Source organism: Protopterus annectens, chromosome 13.part0, assembly GCF_019279795.1.
Source record: "Protopterus annectens isolate FY-2018-M chromosome 13.part0, PAN1.0, whole genome shotgun sequence".
Classification (NCBI taxonomy): Eukaryota; Metazoa; Chordata; order Ceratodontiformes; family Protopteridae; genus Protopterus; species Protopterus annectens.
The window spans coordinates 148850752-148873052 of record NC_056747.1 but is presented as its reverse complement, the minus strand read 5'-3'; the positions used below and the strand labels follow the sequence as shown (position 1 = coordinate 148873052).

General features: G+C 46.8%; 1 protein-coding gene across 1 annotated transcript in view; it reads left to right on the top strand.

Annotated features, from left to right (window-relative positions):
* Positions 1–22301, top strand: part of AP1M1 (adaptor related protein complex 1 subunit mu 1) — a gene marked incomplete in the record, with an annotated part of 1516013 nt that overhangs the window by 1391529 nt on the left and 102183 nt on the right. The window contains 1 exon segment of the mRNA XM_044090737.1: positions 7982–8057. Within this exon segment, the coding sequence (XP_043946672.1) occupies positions 7982–8057 (76 nt within the window).

Sequence of the window (22301 nt, the reverse complement as noted above, 5' to 3'; positions counted from 1 at the left end):
GAGCTTCCAGGCCTTCGCGAGTTGGTTTTCTGAGAGAAAAATCTTTCTTTGTAAAATAGTTAATATTTTTGAGTGAGTTTGTGTTGTTACCAATCCTTAGTTTTTAGTGTAATTGCTAGCCTTTCCTCCCCCGTTTCACGTCAGCGTTAAGGTGTATGTGTGTGGTTTTGGGGCCTAGCGTGTGTGGTTTTAGTTGGGATGTCTGAGGCCGCCAAAACTTTCTTTTCCAAGTGTACCGAGTGTGGCCATAAGCTTTCCCCGGCTGATGGCCACAAACTGTGCGTGATATGCCTTGGGGTTGAACACCTGTCTTCTGGCTGCTCTATTTGTGCAGCGTTCAACCCCAGGGCTATCAGGGACCGGAGGTCGAAGCTGATTCTGGCGGGACTCTTGCCCCCAGATTCAGCTCCGTCCTCCGGTCCCTCCGTGGCTCCTGCCTCAGCTGCAGCAGTGCCGACGGATGCTTCCTTTCCTCTGGCCGGGACTCAACCTCTCACCTTGGGCCAGGAGGATAGGGAAGCCAGGAGGGAGAAGCGCCGAGAAAAACACAAGTGGCGGGCCGAGGCCTCCGCTTCAGCCCCACCAGCCAAGCAAGCTTCTCCCCCCTGGAATGTCCGGACCTTCTCCTTCCCGGCACCATTCCCCCAGCTTTTCGCTGGGAGCCGGAGGAGGATGAGGCCCGGTCTCCTTCGAGATTGAGGCGGCACTCCCATCCCACCTCGGTGGCCTCTTCCAGATCCACCAGAAGCCTAACAGATGCAGACTTGGATCAGATGATGAGAAGGTTCCTCCAGGCCCAGCTGCAGATGGGAGTGCTCCTGCCTCACCCCCTCCGGGGGGGGGGGAGCTCAACCCCTTTTTTCGCCCCAATTGCTCCTTCCCCAACCCGCTTTCTGGGTTCGGGGTCTACGGAGCCGAGTAGCGTCGGCGCTGGGGGAATGTCGGCGCAGATGGAGTCGGGTTCTTAGGCGCCGACAGCGCCCTCGAGCCTGTCGGGTCCCTTTTCTTCAGATTCAGGCTCTGAGCCGAGAGTTGAGCTTCGGATCCGAGGTGGTCAGTATGCATTCGACTCTGGGTAGGTCGGAGCATACTGGCCCTTCGGATCCGATCTGCTCATCGGATCTGAGGGAGGGTCTGCTCTCAGATCCTGGAGAGAGTGGCTCTCCTTTGGCATTCGACGTGGTGGAGAGGGTTCTGTCGAGGGATTCCAGGCCCCCGGCCTTAGCTACCGCTCCACCCTGCACTCCCTCCCAAATGGGTCCGTTTTCCATCACCCGGCCCCAGGGATAGCCTGCTCAGACGTCCCAGATTGTTCCCTTGTTGGAACATGATGTGGTTGGTGAGGCCTCCTCAGACAGCCCCCTCCCCCCAAGGAGGTTCCTCACAAACGCAAGTGCAAAAGGAGGCACTTGGACTCCCTTGAGTCCTTAACAGAGGAGACGGATTTGGAGGAGGGGGAAGGTTCCCCAAGATCACCCCCTGAAGTTGTCTCATTTGGAGACATCATGGCGATGCTCAGGATCGGGGGGGTGGTCTGCCCCAAAGGCTACCTCGGACGAGTCCGTGTTCCTAGAGGCGTTTGAAGTAGGCCCGTCTACCTCTTGGGTGTCCCCTCCGGCCCATCCCCTGGTAGATTTGATCACTACCAGGGCATGGAAGGAGCCGGACACTGTGGAGCCCATCCCTAAGAGGCTCAATAGAATTCTCAGCCCCCCTTCGGACAGGTCTCATTGGAGCAAGGGAACCCTTGTAGATGCCATGTTGATGGTAGCGGCCAACAAAAGGGAACTGGCCCAAGAGAGTCCCTAGGTCCATCCCCCTGACAAGGAGTCTCAGGCGATGGACCGTTTGGGGAAGCGGATGTTTGCTTCAGCCACCTTCTCCATAAGGTCGCTGAACTACATGGCACACGTCATACGGCTCCAGCGGGATCTTATTAAAGAATACGCCGGATCGCCCCCAGTGTCCATGTCGGCAGAGGACAAGCAGGTGTACTCTACCCGAATCGACACTCTCAGGTCGATTTCCAATACCTCTATGCGGCTACTGTCCCATGCTACGGAAGGACCCACTAGAGCTAGCGGAGCGGGCGTCGTACTAAGGCGACAGGCCTGGCTCCGCCACTGATTTCGCGGAACCCTTCAAGGCATCATTCGCTAATGCCCCGTTTGATGGTCTGCCCTCTTTGGCAAAACCATACGCAACACCTTGGTCCAGAGCGAGAAAGACGGGAAGACGTCTGCCATAGGAGTCCGCTTCTCTGCTCCCCAGAGGTTCTTCTCTAAGAATCAAAAGGGACAGAAGATGATGTGGTTCCTAAAGTCTCAGCAATCCCGTTTTGCTCCGGACTCCCCCGTCCTTCAGAGGCAGAGGAGGACAGGGTGGACGCCGCCCTAGAGACAGAGGGGGCCCGAAGAACTTTGGGTCCAGAGAACCTTTTTCTGATCAGCCCACGCAGCAAACCTGAGGGGTTACCCAACTGCTCCACTCTGGAGGCAGTTGTGGGCATTTCTTGAAGCACCTAGCAGCTTGGTAGTCCACCACGACAGACCGCTGGGTGCTTCGGATCATATCCAGAGGCTACGAGATTCCATTTCTCCATCCCCCTCTCAGACCTAGGTGCCTCCCCGATGTCCCACCCGATCAGAGGGAGGACCCAGCTGCAGAAATTCGGCAGCTGCTAGAAAAAGGAACGATCCAGCACGTCCCCCCAGACCAGGACATAACTGGCTTTTACTCCAGGTTGTTCTTGGTGCCAAAAAAGATGGGGACCTTGAGACCGATCCTCGACTTATCCCTCTTGAACCTGGCGATAGCCAAAGAAAAGTTCCGGATGGTCACTCTTCAATCCATTCTCCCCTTCTTGCAGGAGAACAACTGGATGTGCTCCATAGACCTCAAGGATGCGTACTACCATATCTTAATGGACAGACGATCCAGGAGGTTTCTCTGCTTCAGGCTAGGAGCCAACCATTACCAATTCAGGGTCCTCCCCTTTGGTCTCACCACTGCCCCCAGGGTGTTCACCAAGGTGTTAGCGGCCCACCTGAGACTCCAGGGAATTCAGGTCTTTCCATACCTAGATGACTGGCTCCTGACCACCCCCACAAGGCATCTACTCTGCACAGCCAGGAATTTCTTTCTTCGCCTAGCTCCCCGGCTGGGAATCATGATCCACGCTGGAAAATCCTCCCTACTCCCGACTCGGGTCATAGATTTTATCGGAGCCAGGTTGGACTCAAACCAGCTCTTAGCCTTCTTAACTCCAGACCGGATGCGATCCCGAAGACTCCATGTGCAGGCCATCCTTCATTGTCCGACCTCGCCGACTGAACTGGTCTTGAGGGCCCTAGGCTCGATGGCGGCTACCATCAATCTCCTTCCCATGGTGCGCCTAAATATGAGAATTCTGCAATGGACCCTCCAAGTCCAATGGTCCTTCCTGCGATATCCCCTGAGCCATCCTGTCCCTCTCGGCAGCGTTTGCAGGAGCGCCCTCTTATGGTGGCTCCAGTCTCTGGACCTCCAAAAGGGGCACCCCTTCTCTGTGTCCCCTCGCCACGGTGACCACGGACGCCTCTCGCCTCGGGTGGGGGGGGCATTGTTGCGGCAGGACCGTCCAAGGCACATGGAACCAGACGGAGACCTCCCTGCCTATCAATGTCCTGGAGATGAGGGCGGTGCTGTTAGCGTTGCAAGCACTTCAGAGCCTTCCTCCCATCGGGACTATTGCGATCCAAACGGACAACATGTCTGTCGTTTGGTATATCAGCAAACAAGGGGGAACCAGGTCCTGTCCACTTTGTCGAGAGACCATGAGAGTTTGGGAATGGGCAATTTCCACCAACCGCTTTCTCATAGCGACGCACATTCCGGGCCAGTCCAACATCCTAGCGGACAAATTGAGTCACACCATTCTCTCGCCGTGCGAGTGATCTCTGGAACCCACAGTAGCGAAGCAGATCTTCTCCAAATGGGGTCAGCCTTGTTGCGATCTTTTCGCTTCTCCTTCAAACACGAAGTGCAACACCTACTTAGCTCTAATTCCCCCACCCGGGGAATCACCAAGAGACGCTCTGGTGCATGCTTGACCTCCCGTTCTACTGTATGCTTACCCACCTCTTCCCCTGATGCTGAAATTTCTGCAGAAAGCCAGACGGTTGGGGAGCATGATAATCCTCATTGCCCCATTCTGGCCTCATCAGACATGGTTCCCTTATCTGTGGTCTCATCTAGTGAATCCTCCCTGGGTTCTAGATCCTGACCCGGATCTGATCTCACCCCTTGGGCCTACCAACCCCGAACCTGGACAACCTGAAGCTCACAGCTTGGTTGATCCAGTTCCACTGTTAGTTCAGACTCCCAGTATCTCTTCCCCGGTCAAAGCGATCCTAGTGGCGGCTCACAAGCCGTCTACTAGGAAAGTTTATCGTAGCAAATGGAAACGTTTTTCTATTTGGGCAGAACATCAGAATCTGGATCCTTTCACAGCTCCTTTACCAGCTGTGCTGGAATTTCTATCGGGACTGTTTGATAAAGGTGCTAGCTCTTCCACAGTCAAAGTACAGTTGGCGGCAATCGCTCATTACCACGTTGGATGTGATCTTGGCCCCTTGACCTCATCCAAATTGTGTAAAGCCTTCTTAAAAGGCACCTTCCTACTAAGGCCTCCGTTGAAGGATGTGATCCCTCCTTGGGACTTATCACTGGTACTCCAGGCCTTAACAGCTTCTCCCTTTGAGCCTGCTGCCTCGGTAGATCTCAAATTCATATCCTGGAAAATGGCTTTTCTAGTCGCTATTACTTTGGCAAAAAGGGTTTCGGAGCTTCAAGCCCTTTGTGCCAAGCCTCCGTACTTGACTTTCCACAAGGATAGGGTATTCCTCAGGACCAATCCCTCTTTTCTTCCCAGAATTGCTTCCGAGGCTAACATTAACCAGTCTATTAATTTGCCAGTCTTCTTTCCCAATTACCAAAATAAAGGCGAGATTTTATTTGCACAGGACAGCCAGTTATAGACGTTCAGATCAGCTGTTTGTGTCCTTTGCTAAATCCAGTTTGGGGAAAGCTGTTTCTAAAGTCACACTATCCAGGTGGATTTCTCAGTGTATTCTCTTGGCTAATGAGAGTTCTGGCAGGCCTGCTCCTCAGGGAGTCCATGCCTATTCAACTCGGTCTGTTTCTACCTCTGCTGCCTTTCAAGCTAGAGTTTCGTTGGATGGCATTTGCTCGGCTGCCACGTGGGCCTCTTCTCACACATTTATAAACCACTATAAGTTAGATCTGGTTTCCAGAGGGAGAGCATCCTTTGGCTCCGCAGTGCTCCGGAACATCCTTCCTTAAGGGCCTCCCAAGATTCAGGTAGCTGGGGACTCTGTCCCATAGGTTGATGCACAAATGAAGTTAACCACTTCAGATTAAGAAGTTATGTACTCACCATAACGTTCCATCTGAGTAGGTAAACTTCATTTGTCAGCAGCCGTCCCTCCCTCCGTCCCCCTGTCCTCTTCGGATGTTCTTGATATTCCTGCTTCACTGTAGATTGGACCCAATTTACCCTAGACAGGTGGTGATTGCAAGCCTTGGTTTTAGGCAAACTCGATCTGAGGTCAGGAAGGGATGGCAGGGAGTTATGGGTAAGGGGGAGGAGCTTGGAGCTCAGATCTTAGCTGTTGGAAACTGCCGGCTCTGATCCGGTAACCCATGGGTTGCTGACAAATGAAGTTTACCTACTCAGATGGAATGTTATGGTGAGTACATAACTTCTTATTACACTTGTTGGATGTACATAGGCAACTGAGATTTTATTAAAACAGAACAAAATCTTTTCACACATCTGACCAGTTTGTCTCCTATTCGAAACCATTTCTGGGCAAGCCAATTTCTAAAGTGACCATTGCTCGCTGGATTTCCCAATGTGTCATTCAAGCATATTCTGATTGAGGCATTTCCCCTCTGGGTCAGGTGAAAGCCCACTCTACTAGGTCCATGGCCACCTCAGCGGCTTTTTGGTCTAGGGTGTCGCTGGATGACATTTGTTCTGCAGCTAATTGGTTCTCATCTCATACCTTCGTATCTCATTACAAATTGGACATTGTATCCAGGAGTAGGGCATTCTTTGGCTGCACGGTGCTCCGGGATGTCCTTCCATGAGGGCCACCCAGGTGTTGGTAGCTGGGGACTTTGTCCCACAGGTTGAAGACCAAATGAAGTCAATTACTTCAAATAAAGAAGTTGTGTACTCGTACTAATGTTCCATCCGAGTAGTTGTACTTCACTTGTCTTCAACCACCCCCCTGACCTTGTCACTATTGTTCTAACCTTGTACTTGGGAGAGGATCACTACAGTGGCACTCCTGGTTATGCTTTGCTTAGTTGTTGGGAGCCATTAGTGGTAAGGTCTGATTGGATCAGGCTTATGTTTTCTTGAGCAGCAAACGCGATCTGAGGGAAGAAAGGAGACAGGGGAGCATTATGGGTAATGGGAGGAGCTTGGAGCTCAGATGCTAGTGATGTGGTCGTCTCGGATCCTAATACCCACAGGTTGAAGACAAATGAAGTACAACTACTCAGATGGAACGTTATGGTGAGTACATAACTTCTTTTTTTATGATATTAATGTACTTTCATTTTTTTCTAAATATCTCAACAACCAAGTAACAGACAGAACTCCTTAGCCTCGTATGAAAGCTCTCAGCTAGATGAATATTTGTTCTGTTGGGAGGTTGGCTTAATGATTAAGGTGTTTACCCTGTCGACACAATGTGCAGGGTTTGATTCTTACTCTGGGTAATTGGCTAGACTTAAAATGGCCCACAAGGGCAGTTAGTGTAGTATGAATCTATTTGTTTGTGTCTTTCGGCTTTTCCCGGTTAGGGGTCGCCACAATGGAACTCTGGTCCGCTAATGATTGGCAGTTGATTTTTACGTACCGGCTTACCAGGCCTGATGCACAACCTTCAAAGAAGGTACGCCCATTCACGCATGTCTCCACGCAGAAGACGCTCTTGCTGAGAATTGAACCGGACAGCGTCTTACTGTGAAACGACAACGCTACTGCAGCACCACTACCGCGGGTTCTAGTATGAATCTATGAACCTATGAAATGCAAGGCCTAAGTGCCTGAATTTTGAGTGTGACTTAAACAGAACTTGCTGGAGAGACAGATGCGTCCCGAAGACTGCCCCTCCTATGGAACAGGCTTTTGATCCTGTCCTTTTGAAGCTGAGTTTCTGTTACCTAGTTTAAGCACAGCCTATACCGGTGGATGGGGAATAGGAAATTCACACCGGGCCTGACACCTATGCCCCTTTGGACAGAGGTGGCTTATATAAATGCCTGAACCTCAATGTTCTATTTGGATATAGGACATTATTTTTTTTTTCAGGAAAGCTTCATTAGGCGAAAGGCCCCGCAAGTTGTTAGCCTAGTAACAGTCTATGAATCTATAAAAAACTGAATTTTTGAAAGTATTTTTATCCTCTAAAGTGAAGGGAAAAGTTCCTTATGTTCAGAAGCACTGTCCAGCAGTTTTTGCACCACATGCCATGGTGCCAAGGTAAGTTAAAAAAAGTTAGAAAATCACTTTAGCCATACCCGATGCAGCTCTGATTGTGCAAGTCTTTCAGTCCTATACAAATGAAATTCACAACTAGCCCTTGCCAACCCCCAAAATTTAATTCGCTGTAAATAACTTTAAAAAAGAGAGGGCACTTCTGTGCAGCTTACTAGAAGGTTATAAAAGAAGCACGTTGTATTGAGCAGGCTGCATATGTTTTAACTTGTTTTTAATACCTTTTGTAGTGCTGTTGCTGTGAGAAAAAAAAAAGATATTCTGAAAAGCTTCACATTCTTGATTGTTCATCCTTTTACCACCACCACCCAAAAACATGTCTGTATACTAATGTGCCTTAAAGATTTGCAACAAATTTTCTTTTTTAAAGGATAAGTGATGACTTGTGATCTCTCTTCCCTCCTCTAGGTTCGCTACTTGAAAATCATTGAAAAAAGTGGCTATCAGGCATTGCCATGGGTCCGATACATTACCCAGAATGGAGGTAATTCTCCCATTTGATTAAACAATTAAGTATAATTATGGTATTTGCATGAAAGTTTGCTGATTTTTTTTGATAGCATTCCAAGACACTGTTTTCTTTATTCTTTTATACAAAATTTCTATAGCTTGATCATTCCCATTAAAAACTAAAATTATTGTAAACATTTTCCAGGGAAGTACATGTGTCCAGTGTGGAACACCTGAAAATCTCAATTTTGAAAAAAAAATTGTGCACAGATCATTATGCAAAAAGTCATACATGTGCATAAAGACAACAGCTGAGTAGTGCATTGCACAGCATAAATTAATGTAGGTGGCAATTCTGAAACACAGCATGACTGAACGTGCAAGGTTCAAAATAACATGGTATGCAGCACATGCTAATAAACTCATAATAACATGCAAATCATCTGCACTGATGCAAATGGCATAAAAAAGTGGTGAGATGGTGTATGCCTGTTTTATGGGTGGAGATGTAGATCACATGACAGCAGCAGTACTAGCAGTAGCACTAATAGAGCAGTGCCGCCATCAGAGCCCACAGTGCTATGCACATCCACGTTGACATACCAGCAGATTGTGGACCCCTTCTGTGTGTAAAAGGAGACTGTATGGGACCTAGGCAAACTGTCAACCACAGGCAAAATTGATGGGATTTGTGATAAAAACATTTCTGTGGATATTAAGGTATATGTTGCCTTAAACCATTTTGACTACAGAGACCATTCCAAAATCAGTGGATTACACATAGGGATGTTGCAGACATCAGCCTCTGTAATCCTAAACAAGTTCTTTGACATTGTGCTATAGCATTTAGAGGAATGTGTATAGCTTCCCAGCAAAGCAGAGGAGCAATTTATCACCTTGCAGGCATTTTACAGCATCATGCATTTCCCCAGTGGTCCTGGAAGTCATAGACTGCCAACATTACCATCAAGACCCCACCTGGTCCAGAGAACTCACAGTACATTCAAAAGATGGGCTTCCACTCCTTAACTGCTAGGTGGTCTGTAATGGCCACGGCATTACTTGTGTTCATGCGCCACCTGGGCACTTCACATGATTCACACATCTGACCTCTGCCAAAGATTTCTGCAAGAGGACTTCCCAGAGAGTCATTAGATCAGACAGGTCTATAAACACAAGTGCCATGCAAGCAGAGAGCAGGCCACATGTAATATGTTGTGTTGCAAATGTTACTGCATATGCCCTACAACCCTTGCTGATGACTACCCATAGGTAACCCCCAACTATATAGGATATAGTCTATAATGTGGCCCATGCATACTTGAAATAAAGCAGAACATGTGTTGGGACTACTTAGAGGATGTATTTGATGTCTAGACACTTCAGGAGGACCACTGCGATACAGTCCAGACATGTATAGTTAGATTTTATTTTTGTCTGTTTCATACGGCACAACATGGCACAGTGCAAACAGATGGTGCAGCAGCTGAACATCTTGTCAAGGCAGGATGGGAGAATTAGGGGAGGAACATTGCAGAGCAGGCTTAATATACTGCTGCACTGGTAAAGAGGCAGCATATAATCCACAACTGTGAGCTATGATATTGACAAAACCAATATAAATAAAATTGTGAATATGTTATCGCACCCAGGCAATGCAGGGCAGTGCACAGATCGGTCACACTGTGCATCATGTATATAAAGGAAGGTGGGTGGCAGGGTACAGTCATCTTCACTTGCATAGGTAAAGGATGATGGTGACAGGCAAGTGCAATGCTGTTGTAGTTAGGAGATAAGTACTGTAGCCACAAAATGTGGGATCTTATGGGAAGTCAGAGGTCACATTCTCAGGTCGTTTGGAGAAGCTGCCATGACATGACTTTTGGAATTGTCCAATGTTTTGGTATGTGGTGTTGAGGCTTGATGCTGTCTGTAGCAGGGAAAGTGTAGTACTATGGGGATCATGCGTATGCTGCTTGATGTTGTGGTACCATATGTTAACCCTGATGTAAGCACCATTGCCCATAGGCTGGCTGACCCCCACGAATGGGAGTTGCAGGCTGTGTGCCTGCAGCTGACTAGGAAGTAGTAGAACTGTGGAAATGCATGCAGGCAGTCTGATGAGGCATCCCAGGTTTTAAAAATCAGCTGCATTGCCCACAACCTGGAATGATGCCCAGGACTGAGGGGATGGCATTCTGTCCTCTTCAGGCAGAAGTTATGCCATCTCAGCAGTGGTGTGTGTAGTACCCTCCCATGGTCATAGAAGGAAGGAATGGCGTATGGAGGCAGATCAGATGGTATTTGCAGTCTGTCTTATGGAACCACCTGGGGAGGCAACTTTTGCCACCAGCAACATCAGTAGTATTATGTGCTGCTACTTGTCCTTATTCTTCATGCCTCTGTATGTTTGCTACATACCATCCCACAAGGCTTGCAATACACTCACCATCTCTGCACTGCTGTGGTAGTAGTCAATTGTGCCTGGCTCATTGACCTGTACATCCACAAGCTTGTGCTGAGTACTGTAGCTGTATCAGGGATGGTCTGGAAGTCATGATGTTGTATACCTCCCTTTGTCTGACCCCTGAGGAGGGTAAGTGCGCCTCAGAGGCAGTGAACATTTCATATGCTGTGTGGACTTGGGGACATAGTTGAGTCTGTGAAGGAATATACGGTGCAGGCTTTCCATCATGCAGTGGTTAAGCTTTGCATTCATTCTATACTTCTAAATGGATTTCTGAAATGGTAGATATGGGTGTCCTGTCCCCCTGAACTGTCATGAACATTACCACTATATCATTGGACCATGCCATTTAGTTGTTGCAGTCACCACTGGCCACAAGTGTCCTACTGATGTCCTTCCTCTGTCGTGTTGTACTGGGCCTTCTATCAATAGAATTTGTGAAAGCAAGAAAATGCATGACACAGTTGCCTATCCGTAACCCCCTGTGGCAGGCATAATGCTATACATTAAAATACAGTTATAGCAGGCAGTGACTGTCATACCTTTTCATACAGGTTATCACGGGTAGAGACTAGTGGTACCTAGAAGAACAGATGGTTATGTGGGTCTTGGTATGTCCTTTACTCAGAACTTGTAGTTGAGCTTGCTGTCTTGTACTGTAATTGGCGTTATACTTTGGTGCTGCCTCTTGCTTGACAAGTGGGTTGTTGTTGATCTTCGTGTTTCACTGTTGCAGTAATTACATTTGGGTAATCTGCTGGCAGGTTGCCCTCAGTCAGCCTGATTAACAAAGTCTTGGTCTTGCGTCGGTTGCTGTCCCTTCCATGACGTCAGGTCGTCAGTGGTATAAAACATGCAGCAGACGCCATTACATCAGTTTTTCTTGCCGTGCGGTGCCCGAAGCAGAAGCAGTTCGCAAGTGCCGGTTGGCAGACTCCTGAATTTTTCATTTTCGAGTTTCAGAACCAAAGTCTTCAACTTAAAGCCAAGTACCCTGTTGGGGAAACTTTTTCTTGCTCCTTACTAATGTCAGTAAAAGTTAATAATTGCATTACTTGTGGAAACCGGGCAATACACTTATTTCTCCATGTTCAAATTACTATAGACAAAATCCAATACCATTTCCTTGCAAGCTATAGGTCCCTCTCTGACCCAGGAAACCCATACTATGTATTTAAACTTGCTGGAAACACTTGCCATCCAACCCAATTCCATATTCATGGGTGACTTTAATTACCCCACTTTTAACTGGGAATCCTATAGGACACCAAATGTACATGCACAGAGATTTCTGGATTTTGTAAATACAAACTCCCTGGATCACATTATCAGTACACCAGCCAGGAGTGCAACCATACTGAATCTGGTCCTAACTAATATGGAAGAGTTCAGCACATCCCCTAGTGTAATGTCTTTCTTGGCAAGGTCAGACCAAGAAACAATCCACCTTGGTGAAATCACAAAATCAATAGGCTGTATAACAGAAGGAAGAAAATCATGGCAAAAATAAGCAGGTGTGGCACCCAGCAGGATAAAAGCACTCTCATCAAACTAAAACTCAGAGGACAGATGGTCTACCAAAGCCAAATCTGAGGTAAATTTGGCCTCCCAGGCCAAGGACATCCCCAAGACATTCTTTAGCTATGTGGATGTCAAAGGCAAAACACAATTGTATGCAGAACTCATTGTAAATGGAGCCACCTATACTGAGCCAGAAAATGTAACAAACCTACTGGCTGACAAATTCAGCTGCAGCTTTACCCCTCTTGCTCCCCCCCTCAAACTTCCCTCAGAAAATACCATTGAATATACCCCCTCATTGCTATGGCTAGGAAAGAGGTTCTTAATGCTTTTTCTCTAAGGTCAAGAACACTGCATCAGTGGGCCCAGACAATATCTCAGGATGCCTTCTAAGTAGCATGAAATATGACTTGTCAAGACCCTCTGGAATTGCTATTTATCTGTAGACTCCAAACAGGCTTTGTGCTTCATGAATGGAGAACAGCAACAGTCATCCCTCGGCACAAAGGTGGGCCATCTACCAACCCAGGAAAATACAGACCCATAAGTCTCACTAGTCTCATATGCAAAGCAATGACAAGAATTGTCATGGAAATTATCAATGATATACTAAACCTCCAGACACTGGACCCAGTCCAGTTTGGTTTTGTCAAGGACAGATCATGGCTACTCAACATGGTGGACTTCTTTGAAAAGATCACCAAAGCAACGGATGAGGGCAAAATGGTACCACTTGGGCATTAACAGACTCAGGTCAGGTGCAAACCCTTATATCACCTGGTGGATAGCCAACTGGTTCATAGACAGGACCCAGGAAGTTAGAACTGGGGAAGCCACTGCTATAAAGAGGCCATCATAAGTGGAGTCCCTCAAGGATCGGTCCTGGGACCGTTCTTTTTTGGAATTTACTTCACTGAAGTCAGGGCCAATGTCAGTGGCCTCTGGCTGACTAAATTTGCAAATGATTGCAAATTAGGAGCCGTCATTGAATCCCACACCAACACAAATGTTCTCCAGAAAGGGCTGACAGACCTACAACTGGCGTCAGAGCCATGGACTAAAACTAAATTCCAAGAAATGCATAACAGTATTCTTGGGGAAGTCATCCATCCCTGGTAACTATCATATTGACAGTACACCCTTTAGAGATTGCCAGATAATCAGGGACTTGGGGACAGACACAGACAGTAATCTAGCCTTTGACCATCACTCTAATGGACACAGACAGCATGTAGATGGTTCATCTCCCAGCCTCATGTTTACACTTATCAAGGATACTAGAACTTAGAGATTTGGGATCCATGGCTAGTCTTAAAAAGGCCATTGGGGTTGATAGCCTAGTAAACAAATATGAACCTCTGTTTTCTGAAGTAAAAGGAGTCTGTAACTCTCGTTCTTGTTATCAAGTACAATTCACAACTTTTTTTTCTGTAAGTCATCACTTTTACTAGGGATTAAGACAGACCGCTAGAATTTGAGTCAAAATTAGGGACGTCCCTGAAAATTAGACACAGTTGAGAGGTATGCCTCAGCATATGGCCTTGGAACCCAGTATCCTGATAACATGCCCTTCCGAAGGTTTCCAGTGTTTACAGTTTTCCACCTCTCATCTATAAAGAGAGTGAGTGTAATGCCATGTCAGATTCATAAGCTGCTAGTTACATATATGCTATGGTAACTGCCTGTCACTGACATCCACCATTGGGTTTGCTGTTCTTGCTGTGGTACTTTACCAAGCATCATGTCTTCCTTAATCATGTAAAGCTCAAAATCTCCAGAATCTGTACTGAAATTCTTGTTTCAAAGTTTTATGTATTGAGTAGTATTGTGCAAAATAGTACCTAACCTGCATCACAGTAAGAGCCATCATTTCAGATACTATACTAATAATGCTAGTTAGTGCCACTGTCTGTGAATTGCTGCTGATTTGTAATGCACTATCCAAGCAGCAGTACTGTGTGTGCATGTTACAGTAACCAAAGCATGTGCCCATTATGTCAATGTATATAGTATTGTTATGCCCATGGTGCTATGGTACAGCACTGTGGCAATATGTTAGTATCATGGTGCAGAACTACATTGCACAGGATATGATTAAGAAATGTCCATCCATGTGCATGCTCCTTGACTATACCTGCATTGATGGCGATGGCTAGTGAAGGCACAGGGGAATGCAAGGCTCCAGCATAGTGTGCCAGAGAGAACAGGATTTTCCTATTCCTTCTCCACGGCAGTGTCAGGGAGTTCTGCAAGGCAGTTAAGATGACTTATCTTCTGTTGTTCTAACTGTTGTACTTGTGTACTTAGGCAAACATACTTTTCCACTGGTGGAAGAATGAATTCTGTGTGTACTTTGGTGTTGCAGAAGGTAGGGTGTGTATGACATCTGTGTCACCACTGTAGATCTGATGATGATTGCTGCATATGTGAGCAGTCATGTTTTCCCCATTGTGTCATCTTTCTGTAGGTCCACTTGTTAAAAAAAAAAAAAAAAAAAAAAAGTAACAAGACACTGGTAATGCTGGACTGTACTAGATGATGCCTCGACATTGGGTAGTGTTGATTGGCAGTAGTTGACCTGAAAGGGGCATTGGTGCCCTCCTCTTTTCAGGATGGGACAAAGGCTTTTCCCCTGGCATGTGGACCAGATGGGTCTTTTCCTTGTCTCCTGGTGGCTGCTGAGATACGTCAGAAGCTGGATACCCATCTTGGCATTGTGAAGCATCTTGTGTGGCTGACGGAGTCACTCAGCTGAACTACCATATTTGGGCCACCAGGGAAGCAATCTGCCCATAACATCGACCTCCCAGGTGACTGATGTATGGGTTTGTTTCACCGTTGATGGCCTGACATCTAACCATTTAAGGACCCAAACCATTTCCTGTCCTGTTGTTTTTCCTCCTTTGTGTCACTTCCATTATCCTGTTTATTGTTCAGCCCTTCCCATCACCACTTGTCCACACTTTATAAGTCTTTGACCAAGCAGTGTCTTCCCCACCTTTTGTGTACATGCCTATGCTAACTTTCTAAGTCTGTGTGTCTTTCTGATTCTGTTTTCTTCTTTTTCTATGGCATCCATTGACATTCCCTTCACTGCGTTCTCCACTATACCTTGCTTTGTAAATGTTACAAAAAAGAACTCTTTCCAACAAGAAAAAAAAATTACCCCTCCCAACACATTTCATACCTTGTGGTTACCATAGTTTGTTTACCTCTGCTGTTCTGTGAATTCCTGATCTCTCATCTATTCCATGTCCTCATTTATATGAGTAAAAGGAGACACTTCACTGTCAGCACCTACATTGGACAAGCCAGTGGCTGCTAGGCTGCTTTCTTGTGCTGGATGAATCTGAAATGCAGATATCCAGCACTACAGTGTGAAGACAAACGTGCATTAACTTTGCATCATTGGGCCAAGAACACGACCATACCACCTGTAGCTTCTCCTGCCATATAGAAACCTAGTGCTGTTTATTCTAGTATTGCTGTTTGTTTATGCGTTCCTTCATTCAGACTGCTAATAATGCAGTTTCCCCAACTTCCTCAGATCTTGTTTGCCCCAAATAGAAGCAATAATAGTAGTGCATAAAAGGTAAACTACATAAGAACTCTATATAATAGATATCCTATTCTCATGTTGCAATATTCTTATTGTGAGATCCTCTGCCTCAGGCGACCTGAACATCTGGCTCCTAAGCAAAAGCTTTAGAGTGGTTGCTGCCAGGTGTATGGTCGTCACATGCAGGGCCATAATGGGTCTTAAATGTGACGTCTGCAGGCACAGACCTCAGAACTTCTCTGCCACAGTCGAACATTAGATTGATCACTTCACTCCCTAATTCTGAAGACATCTACAGATAAGTACCCCATTGGAGGATTTCCTTTTCCTTGAGCTTTGGTTGCTTGCTGTTATTATTTAGCCGATGTCTGCTAGAAAGGGGAAATGTAGGTGCAGATGTCAGATTCCACACAAGGGATTCACATGAACTCTGTTCTGCTTGGGCCAAGAACACGACCATACCACCTGTAGCATCTGCCAGTTGTCTGTACCTAAAGCTTTAAATAGTCATCTGGCAGCCGTAAAGCTCAAGGTTGCAAGACCCTACCGCTTCTGTTCCTCTGTTATTGGACATTCCACCAACCACCGATTTAGGAGTTGAGGGACGTCCACTAGAACCATTGATTTCAGCGATTACCCTCATGGAAGCTGCCTTGGAAGCACCGGTAGGCACGTTCTCTGAGGTCGTTCCAACATCAGGTTTGGCCGAGGTTGTGGGGGAACCAGGCTCCGCTGGACACCCACGGTTCTGGAATCCAAACCCTCTCCTACAGGCCAGACCCCTGAAACAAGGCCGTCTCTTCCTAAGTCTACTCCTGTTAAGAGGAAGCAAAAAAAAAATAAACATTTGTCTACTTCCTCAGAGTACCAACCAGATTGGCATACCTTTTTTCAATCCTTGGCTCAGGCTTTTATGGCTCTTAGGCCTTCACAAATTCCTCATTAAGCCACCAATGGCAGATCCTGCAGTCATTGCAGTGGCCCTGACACACAGTCCAGATTAATACCTTCCTCCTCCCTTTTGCAATTTGACAAGGACAGCAAGGCCTTGGATAGACTGGAGAAAAATATGTACACATCTTCCACACTGGCTTTCAGGGCCATCAATTATCAGACCCACATGGTCAAATATGCCCTAGACTTTTTCTCAGGCATCATCCCTGCTTTCTTCCATGCCTGAGTCTCCTAACAAATCTCAGGTAGCATCTAAGCTGTCCTTAGCATCACAGGTTGCCAGACATTCTATAAAGTGCAACTATGATGCAGCTGAGGCCTCCACTAGGTCTGCAGCTTCAGCCTCTGTACTTCGCAGGTATTCCTGGCTTAGGCTTCATCCCCTTCCTGAAGATTTTAAAACCAAAATCTCAGCTGCACCACTTGACGACAAATTCCTGTTTGGCAAACAGTCTGCTGAACTGTTCAAAAGCCTCCAGGAAAAAAGCAAGGAGCTTCAGGACCTCAAACATTTACTGGCCTCTCCAGTCCCCAAATTTTACAGAAACTACCCTGCCAAGACCACCTTTGTCAGATGGGCCCCAGCCCCTTCCTACCTCCTACTCCTCGACACAGAAAAAGACCTAGAAAGACATGTTCCCCAAGGGCAGCCCCTCCTCAACCTACCACCAGGTAGCCCTTTCAAGACAAAAACACTAACGCGTGACTGCCTCAGCCACCTTTCTCCCTTGTCCCGCCTCTCTCACTGTCTACCCCTCTGGCAAAAAATCACTTCAGACCAATGGGTATCGGCAATAGTGGAAAAAAAAGAGTACTTTATGTCCCGGCAGGGAAGGCCTCTTCCACAAGGCATCCCCCTACCCCCCCGCCCCCAAAAAGCCACCTGCACCTAATTCCTCAGGTTATCCAAGAGCTACCGCCCAGAGGACCATAGAAAGCTTCCCCTCAGGCCAAGAAGGGTGGGGGGTTCTACTCCAGGCTCTTCCTTGTGACAAAAAAGGATGGACCTTGGAGGGTCATCCTGGATTTGTCCTTCCTAAACCTTTTCCCTGAAGGTCCCTTCCTTCAGAATGTTATCACTCCAAACCCTTCTTCCACTATTGCCACCCAAAGCCTTTATGGCCACTTTGGACTTGAAGGAGGCATACCTCCACATCCCCACCCACCCAAACTACAGAAAGTATTTGTTTTTCTGGACCCTCATCACACTTTCAATTTATTGCCTTGCCCTTTGGTTTATCTACTGCACCGAGCGTCTTCACAAAGTTTCTAGCCCCAGCAGTAGCCTACTGCAGGAAAAAAGGCATTCAGATCTACCCCTACCTAGATGATCTCCTCATCCTAGCAGAAGAGGGAAGCATTCTCAAGAAACATTAACTATTTCCCTGCTCCAGAGCTTGGGGTTCACCCTCAACCTGGCAAAGTCATCCCTCGCCCCAGCCCAGCACAAAACATTCCTGGGTTGCAGGATAAGAACCTACCTGATGAAAGCCTGCCTTCCTCAGGACAAAGTATCCTCCCTAATCAACCACTTCCACGAACTCATCCTGGTCACCCACATTTCGGCAAGGCAGTTAATTAATTTTCTAGGCCTTATGGCAGCCACGATCCCTATGCTACCCCTAGCCACGATGCGCATGAGGACGTTCCAGTGGTACTTCAAAAATATCTGCTGACAACACAGCCACCCCCTTGACTTTCAGGTACCCTTCTTACCCTGCCCGAAGACGGAGTTGAGGTGGTGGATCCAGCAAATACACCAGAACCCAGGCCTTACCTCTGCAACCCACTAACCCAGTACAATGCATGTACATGGATGCCTCCGATCTAGGATGGGGAGCAACTATGAATGATCTCAAGGTGCAGGCCCAATGGGAGCCCTCCCTCCAGAAAAGAACACATCAACATAAGGGAGATGACTGAGCTCCATCTAGTCGTACATATCTTCCTCCCTATTATGCAGCAGGGCCCCCTCTATATCTTCACAGACCATACAACTGTGATGTGGTACATCAACAAACTGGGAGGGGGGCCAGGTCTTACCTACTATGCAGGCTAGCAATGCAGGCATGAGAGCTAGCCTGTCAGCACATCACACTGCATGCGATCTATATTCCATCCCAGGACAACCATCAAGTGGATGCCCTAAGCAGATCCTTCTCTCTGCATCATGTTTGGATGTTGCACAGAGATGTGTTCTTAGACATTGTCCACCAGTGGGGAACACCACAAATAGATCTGTTTGCCTCCCCCCCAGAACAGACATTTGCAGCTTTCCTGCTCCAGAGATCCCTCCCCACTAACCTGGAAAGTGGATCCCTTCTCCATCTCATGGAAGGAACTGTCCTTTATGCCTCCCCTCCCTTCCCACTCATTCAGAAAGTCCTCCTAAAAATCCAGAGAGGCAAGCCAAGAATCTTGCTAATGACTCCCTGTTGGCCAAGGCAGCATTAGTTCTCCCTTCTTCAATCTCTTGCCAAGGGCAATCACCACACGTTTCCTCACAAGGTGGACCTGCTCACACAGCACAAGGGATCTCTCATCCATCCACATCTGGAGATGCTCTTCTTAACCCTCTGGGTGATAAACTCTTGATTCCCTTCAGACACTGATACTCAGAGGACATGCTATCCTTCCTGCAGGAGGCTAGGCAACCCACTACCAGGAGATCCTGTGTTTCCAAATGGAAAGGGTTCTCCAAATGATGTCTCCAAAGGCAAAGGGGACCCCTTCCAAGTGGATGTTCCACTAGTCCTAGCCTATGTGTGTGAGCTCATAAAATCAGAGTTTTCATATTCTTCAGTGAAATTCCACTTCTCCCTGCTTACCTTTGGATCCACCTCTTCTTTCCAGGTTGGATGTCAAATGATTCTTAAAAGGGGTTCTCCACTTTAGGCCACCAAAGAAACCTATTCCACCACCTTGGGACCTAAACTACGGACTAGAGAAACTCTCAATTGCATCCTTTGAACCAGCTCTGTTTCTCTGCAGATGTCCACATAGAAAACTGTCTTATTAGCAGCCCTTACTTTAGCCAGGAAAGTTTCCAAGTTAAAAGCACTGATGGCATCCCCACCCTACACAATCTTTCACAAAGATAGGGTTGACCCTTCGCACCAATCTCTCCATGCCCGAAGTGGTCAGTGAGCTGTCCCTCATTCAGTCCATTCATTTATCCACTTTCTTTCCCTCTCCTCTGAATGACAGTGAGAGAGCACTCCTCTTCCTTGATCGCCACATACAGTTATGGTTCAATTTGGACAAAACCAAAGCCATTAGAAAGTCCAGTCAGCTCTTTGTGCCCTTCCACCCCAGGGGTCCCATGCAGGGCTGTATCCAAATAAACTGTATCCTCCTGGATACGAAAGTCTGTTTCCTTCTGCTACTCTTACCATGGCAGAGACTTACCTTACAACATTAAGGTACATTCTACAAGAGCCATGGCCTCTTCTAGAGCCTTCCTCAAAGGCCTGGACACAGCCACCATTCTTGAGGCAGCCACGTGGTCCTCTGTGCATACTTTTACCAAACATTACAAATTGGACCATATCTCCAGAGCCATGGCAGGATTTGCAAGGGCAATCCTGCATGGATTCCTGGAAGCTGCTACTTCTTCCACCACCCTTTCCTTAACTTGAGCTGTGGCACTCTCCCACAGTAACAATACTGCAACATGAGAATAGAAGGACATAGATTAGTTGTGTAAGATCTTACCATAACCATAGATGTCCTTCTCTTCCATGTTGCAGTATTCCTTCCCACCCACCTAACTCCCTTCATTACATTTACCCTGTCTAGATGGCATTTTTCTTGTACTCCTTAGACTGTTGTCTGACTTGGCAGTCAGTTCTGAGGTCTGTGCATGCAGACATCACATTAAGGCCCATGGTTTATGGCCCTGCGTGTGACGTCCCATGCACCTTGGAGCAAATAGGCTTAAGCTTTTGCATAGGAGCCAGACGTTCAGGTCGCCTGAGGAAGAGGATCCTACAGTAAGAATACTGCAACATGGAAGGGAAGGACAGCTGTGGTTATGGTAAGATTTTACACAACTAATCTTTGAGGGTAATAGTAGCACTCCTTGGATCTCATGTCTAGTCGGTCTCCCAGGGTATCTGGAATGGGGTATGGAGAGTGGTTTGTGAGAATAAGGGATGAGATGGACAACACACATGGAACGTTATGGTAAGTACATAACATTTGTGTTAATCTCACCTTTATTCTCACTGATGAGACCACGTCCCAAGCAACCGTACTCCTGAGTGGCTCAAGGGCGAAAGTTCCTCAGAACCTTAGAACCAAAAGAAGCTGTACTCCTGGAGGCCAAATCCAGTTTATAATGAGTGATAAAGGTATGAGGTTTTGCCCATATGGCTGCAACACAGATATCCATGGGCAAGGGCAACTTTGCTTGGATAGCTGAAGTAGCAGCTACCGATCAGGTAGAATGAGTTTTAACAGGAAATGGAAAAGTTCTATTCTTGACAATGTAAATGTAGGATATACAGAAAGTTTGCCATCTAGATAAGGTGACTTTTGAAGCTGACAAAGCTTTTCTAGTGTCACCGTAAGATATAAAAAGTTGATCTGACTTCCCTAAAGTCTGCCGTTCTGTGTAGGGAGAAACGTCAATGTCTGTTGACAGCTAGAAGATGGAGTGTATTCACCTTTGTTCTGGAAGTTAGGGAAGAAAACTGGTAACTCAGTAGATTGGTTGAGGTTACTTTCCGACAGTCGTCGGGAGAAAGGAGGGATTAGTGCGTAAAGAAACTCTATCTTTATGAAAAAGCAGGTATGGAGGTTTAGCAGACAAAGCTTATAGTTCTGAAGCTCTTCTGGCAGAGGTAATAGCCATTAAAAATAGTGTTTTCCAAGATGAGAACTTTAAATCACATGTGACTGCAGATTCAAAGGGAGGACAGATGATGTCTGTCAAAATTAAGATCCCATGGTGGGGTTGGGTTTTTGTTTGGAGGTCTTATCATTGAAGTGCCTTTCAAAAAGGCTTTACAAAGCTTTTGAGACATGATTGTAGTACCAGTTTCCCCTAATTGGACCTTGCCGCTAACTGAACTCTAACAGTGGAAGCAGCAGCAGCAACGTCATGAAAAAGTTTAGCTAGGAATTCAAGAATAGATTGTATGGGTGCAGAAAAAGGATCATCTTGATTTTCACTCACCCAATGAACAAATCTATACCATTAACTGTTGTATAGCCTCCATGTAGAGACTTTATGGGAGGACAACAAAATATGTTTAACCTGAGAGGAAAGAAGGGGAAACCTGGCAGTTAAGGTAATTGGAGCAGCCAAGCTGTCAGTTTGAGGTTTTGAAGACTAGGATGACCCATTCTTGATGAATGCATCACTAGATCTGGAGCTGAGTCCAGAGTCTCTGGGTCATCCAGAAGATGAGGCTGGATGAAGGGAAACCAGATCTGATGATGCCAGTAGGGGGCAATCAGGATTATCGTGGTCTCCAATGAGGTTGTTTCTGCAGAAATTTGGGGATCAGAGGAACTGGAGGGAAAGCATGTAGGAGTCCCAAAGGGCAATCGTGAACAAGTACATCCCTCAGAAAGTCCCCCATGGGGAGATCAGGGTAAAGTAGTTACTGTAGTTTGGCATTGGCAGATGATGCAGAAAGGTCTCAGCAAGGCTGCCCCCATTTTTTGAAAATCTCTTCCGCTACTTCCTGATTGAGGGACCAATTGTGTGGCCATAATATGGCCCTGCTGAGTTTGTCTGCAATCACTTCGGATTTCTGTGGGAGGTGCAT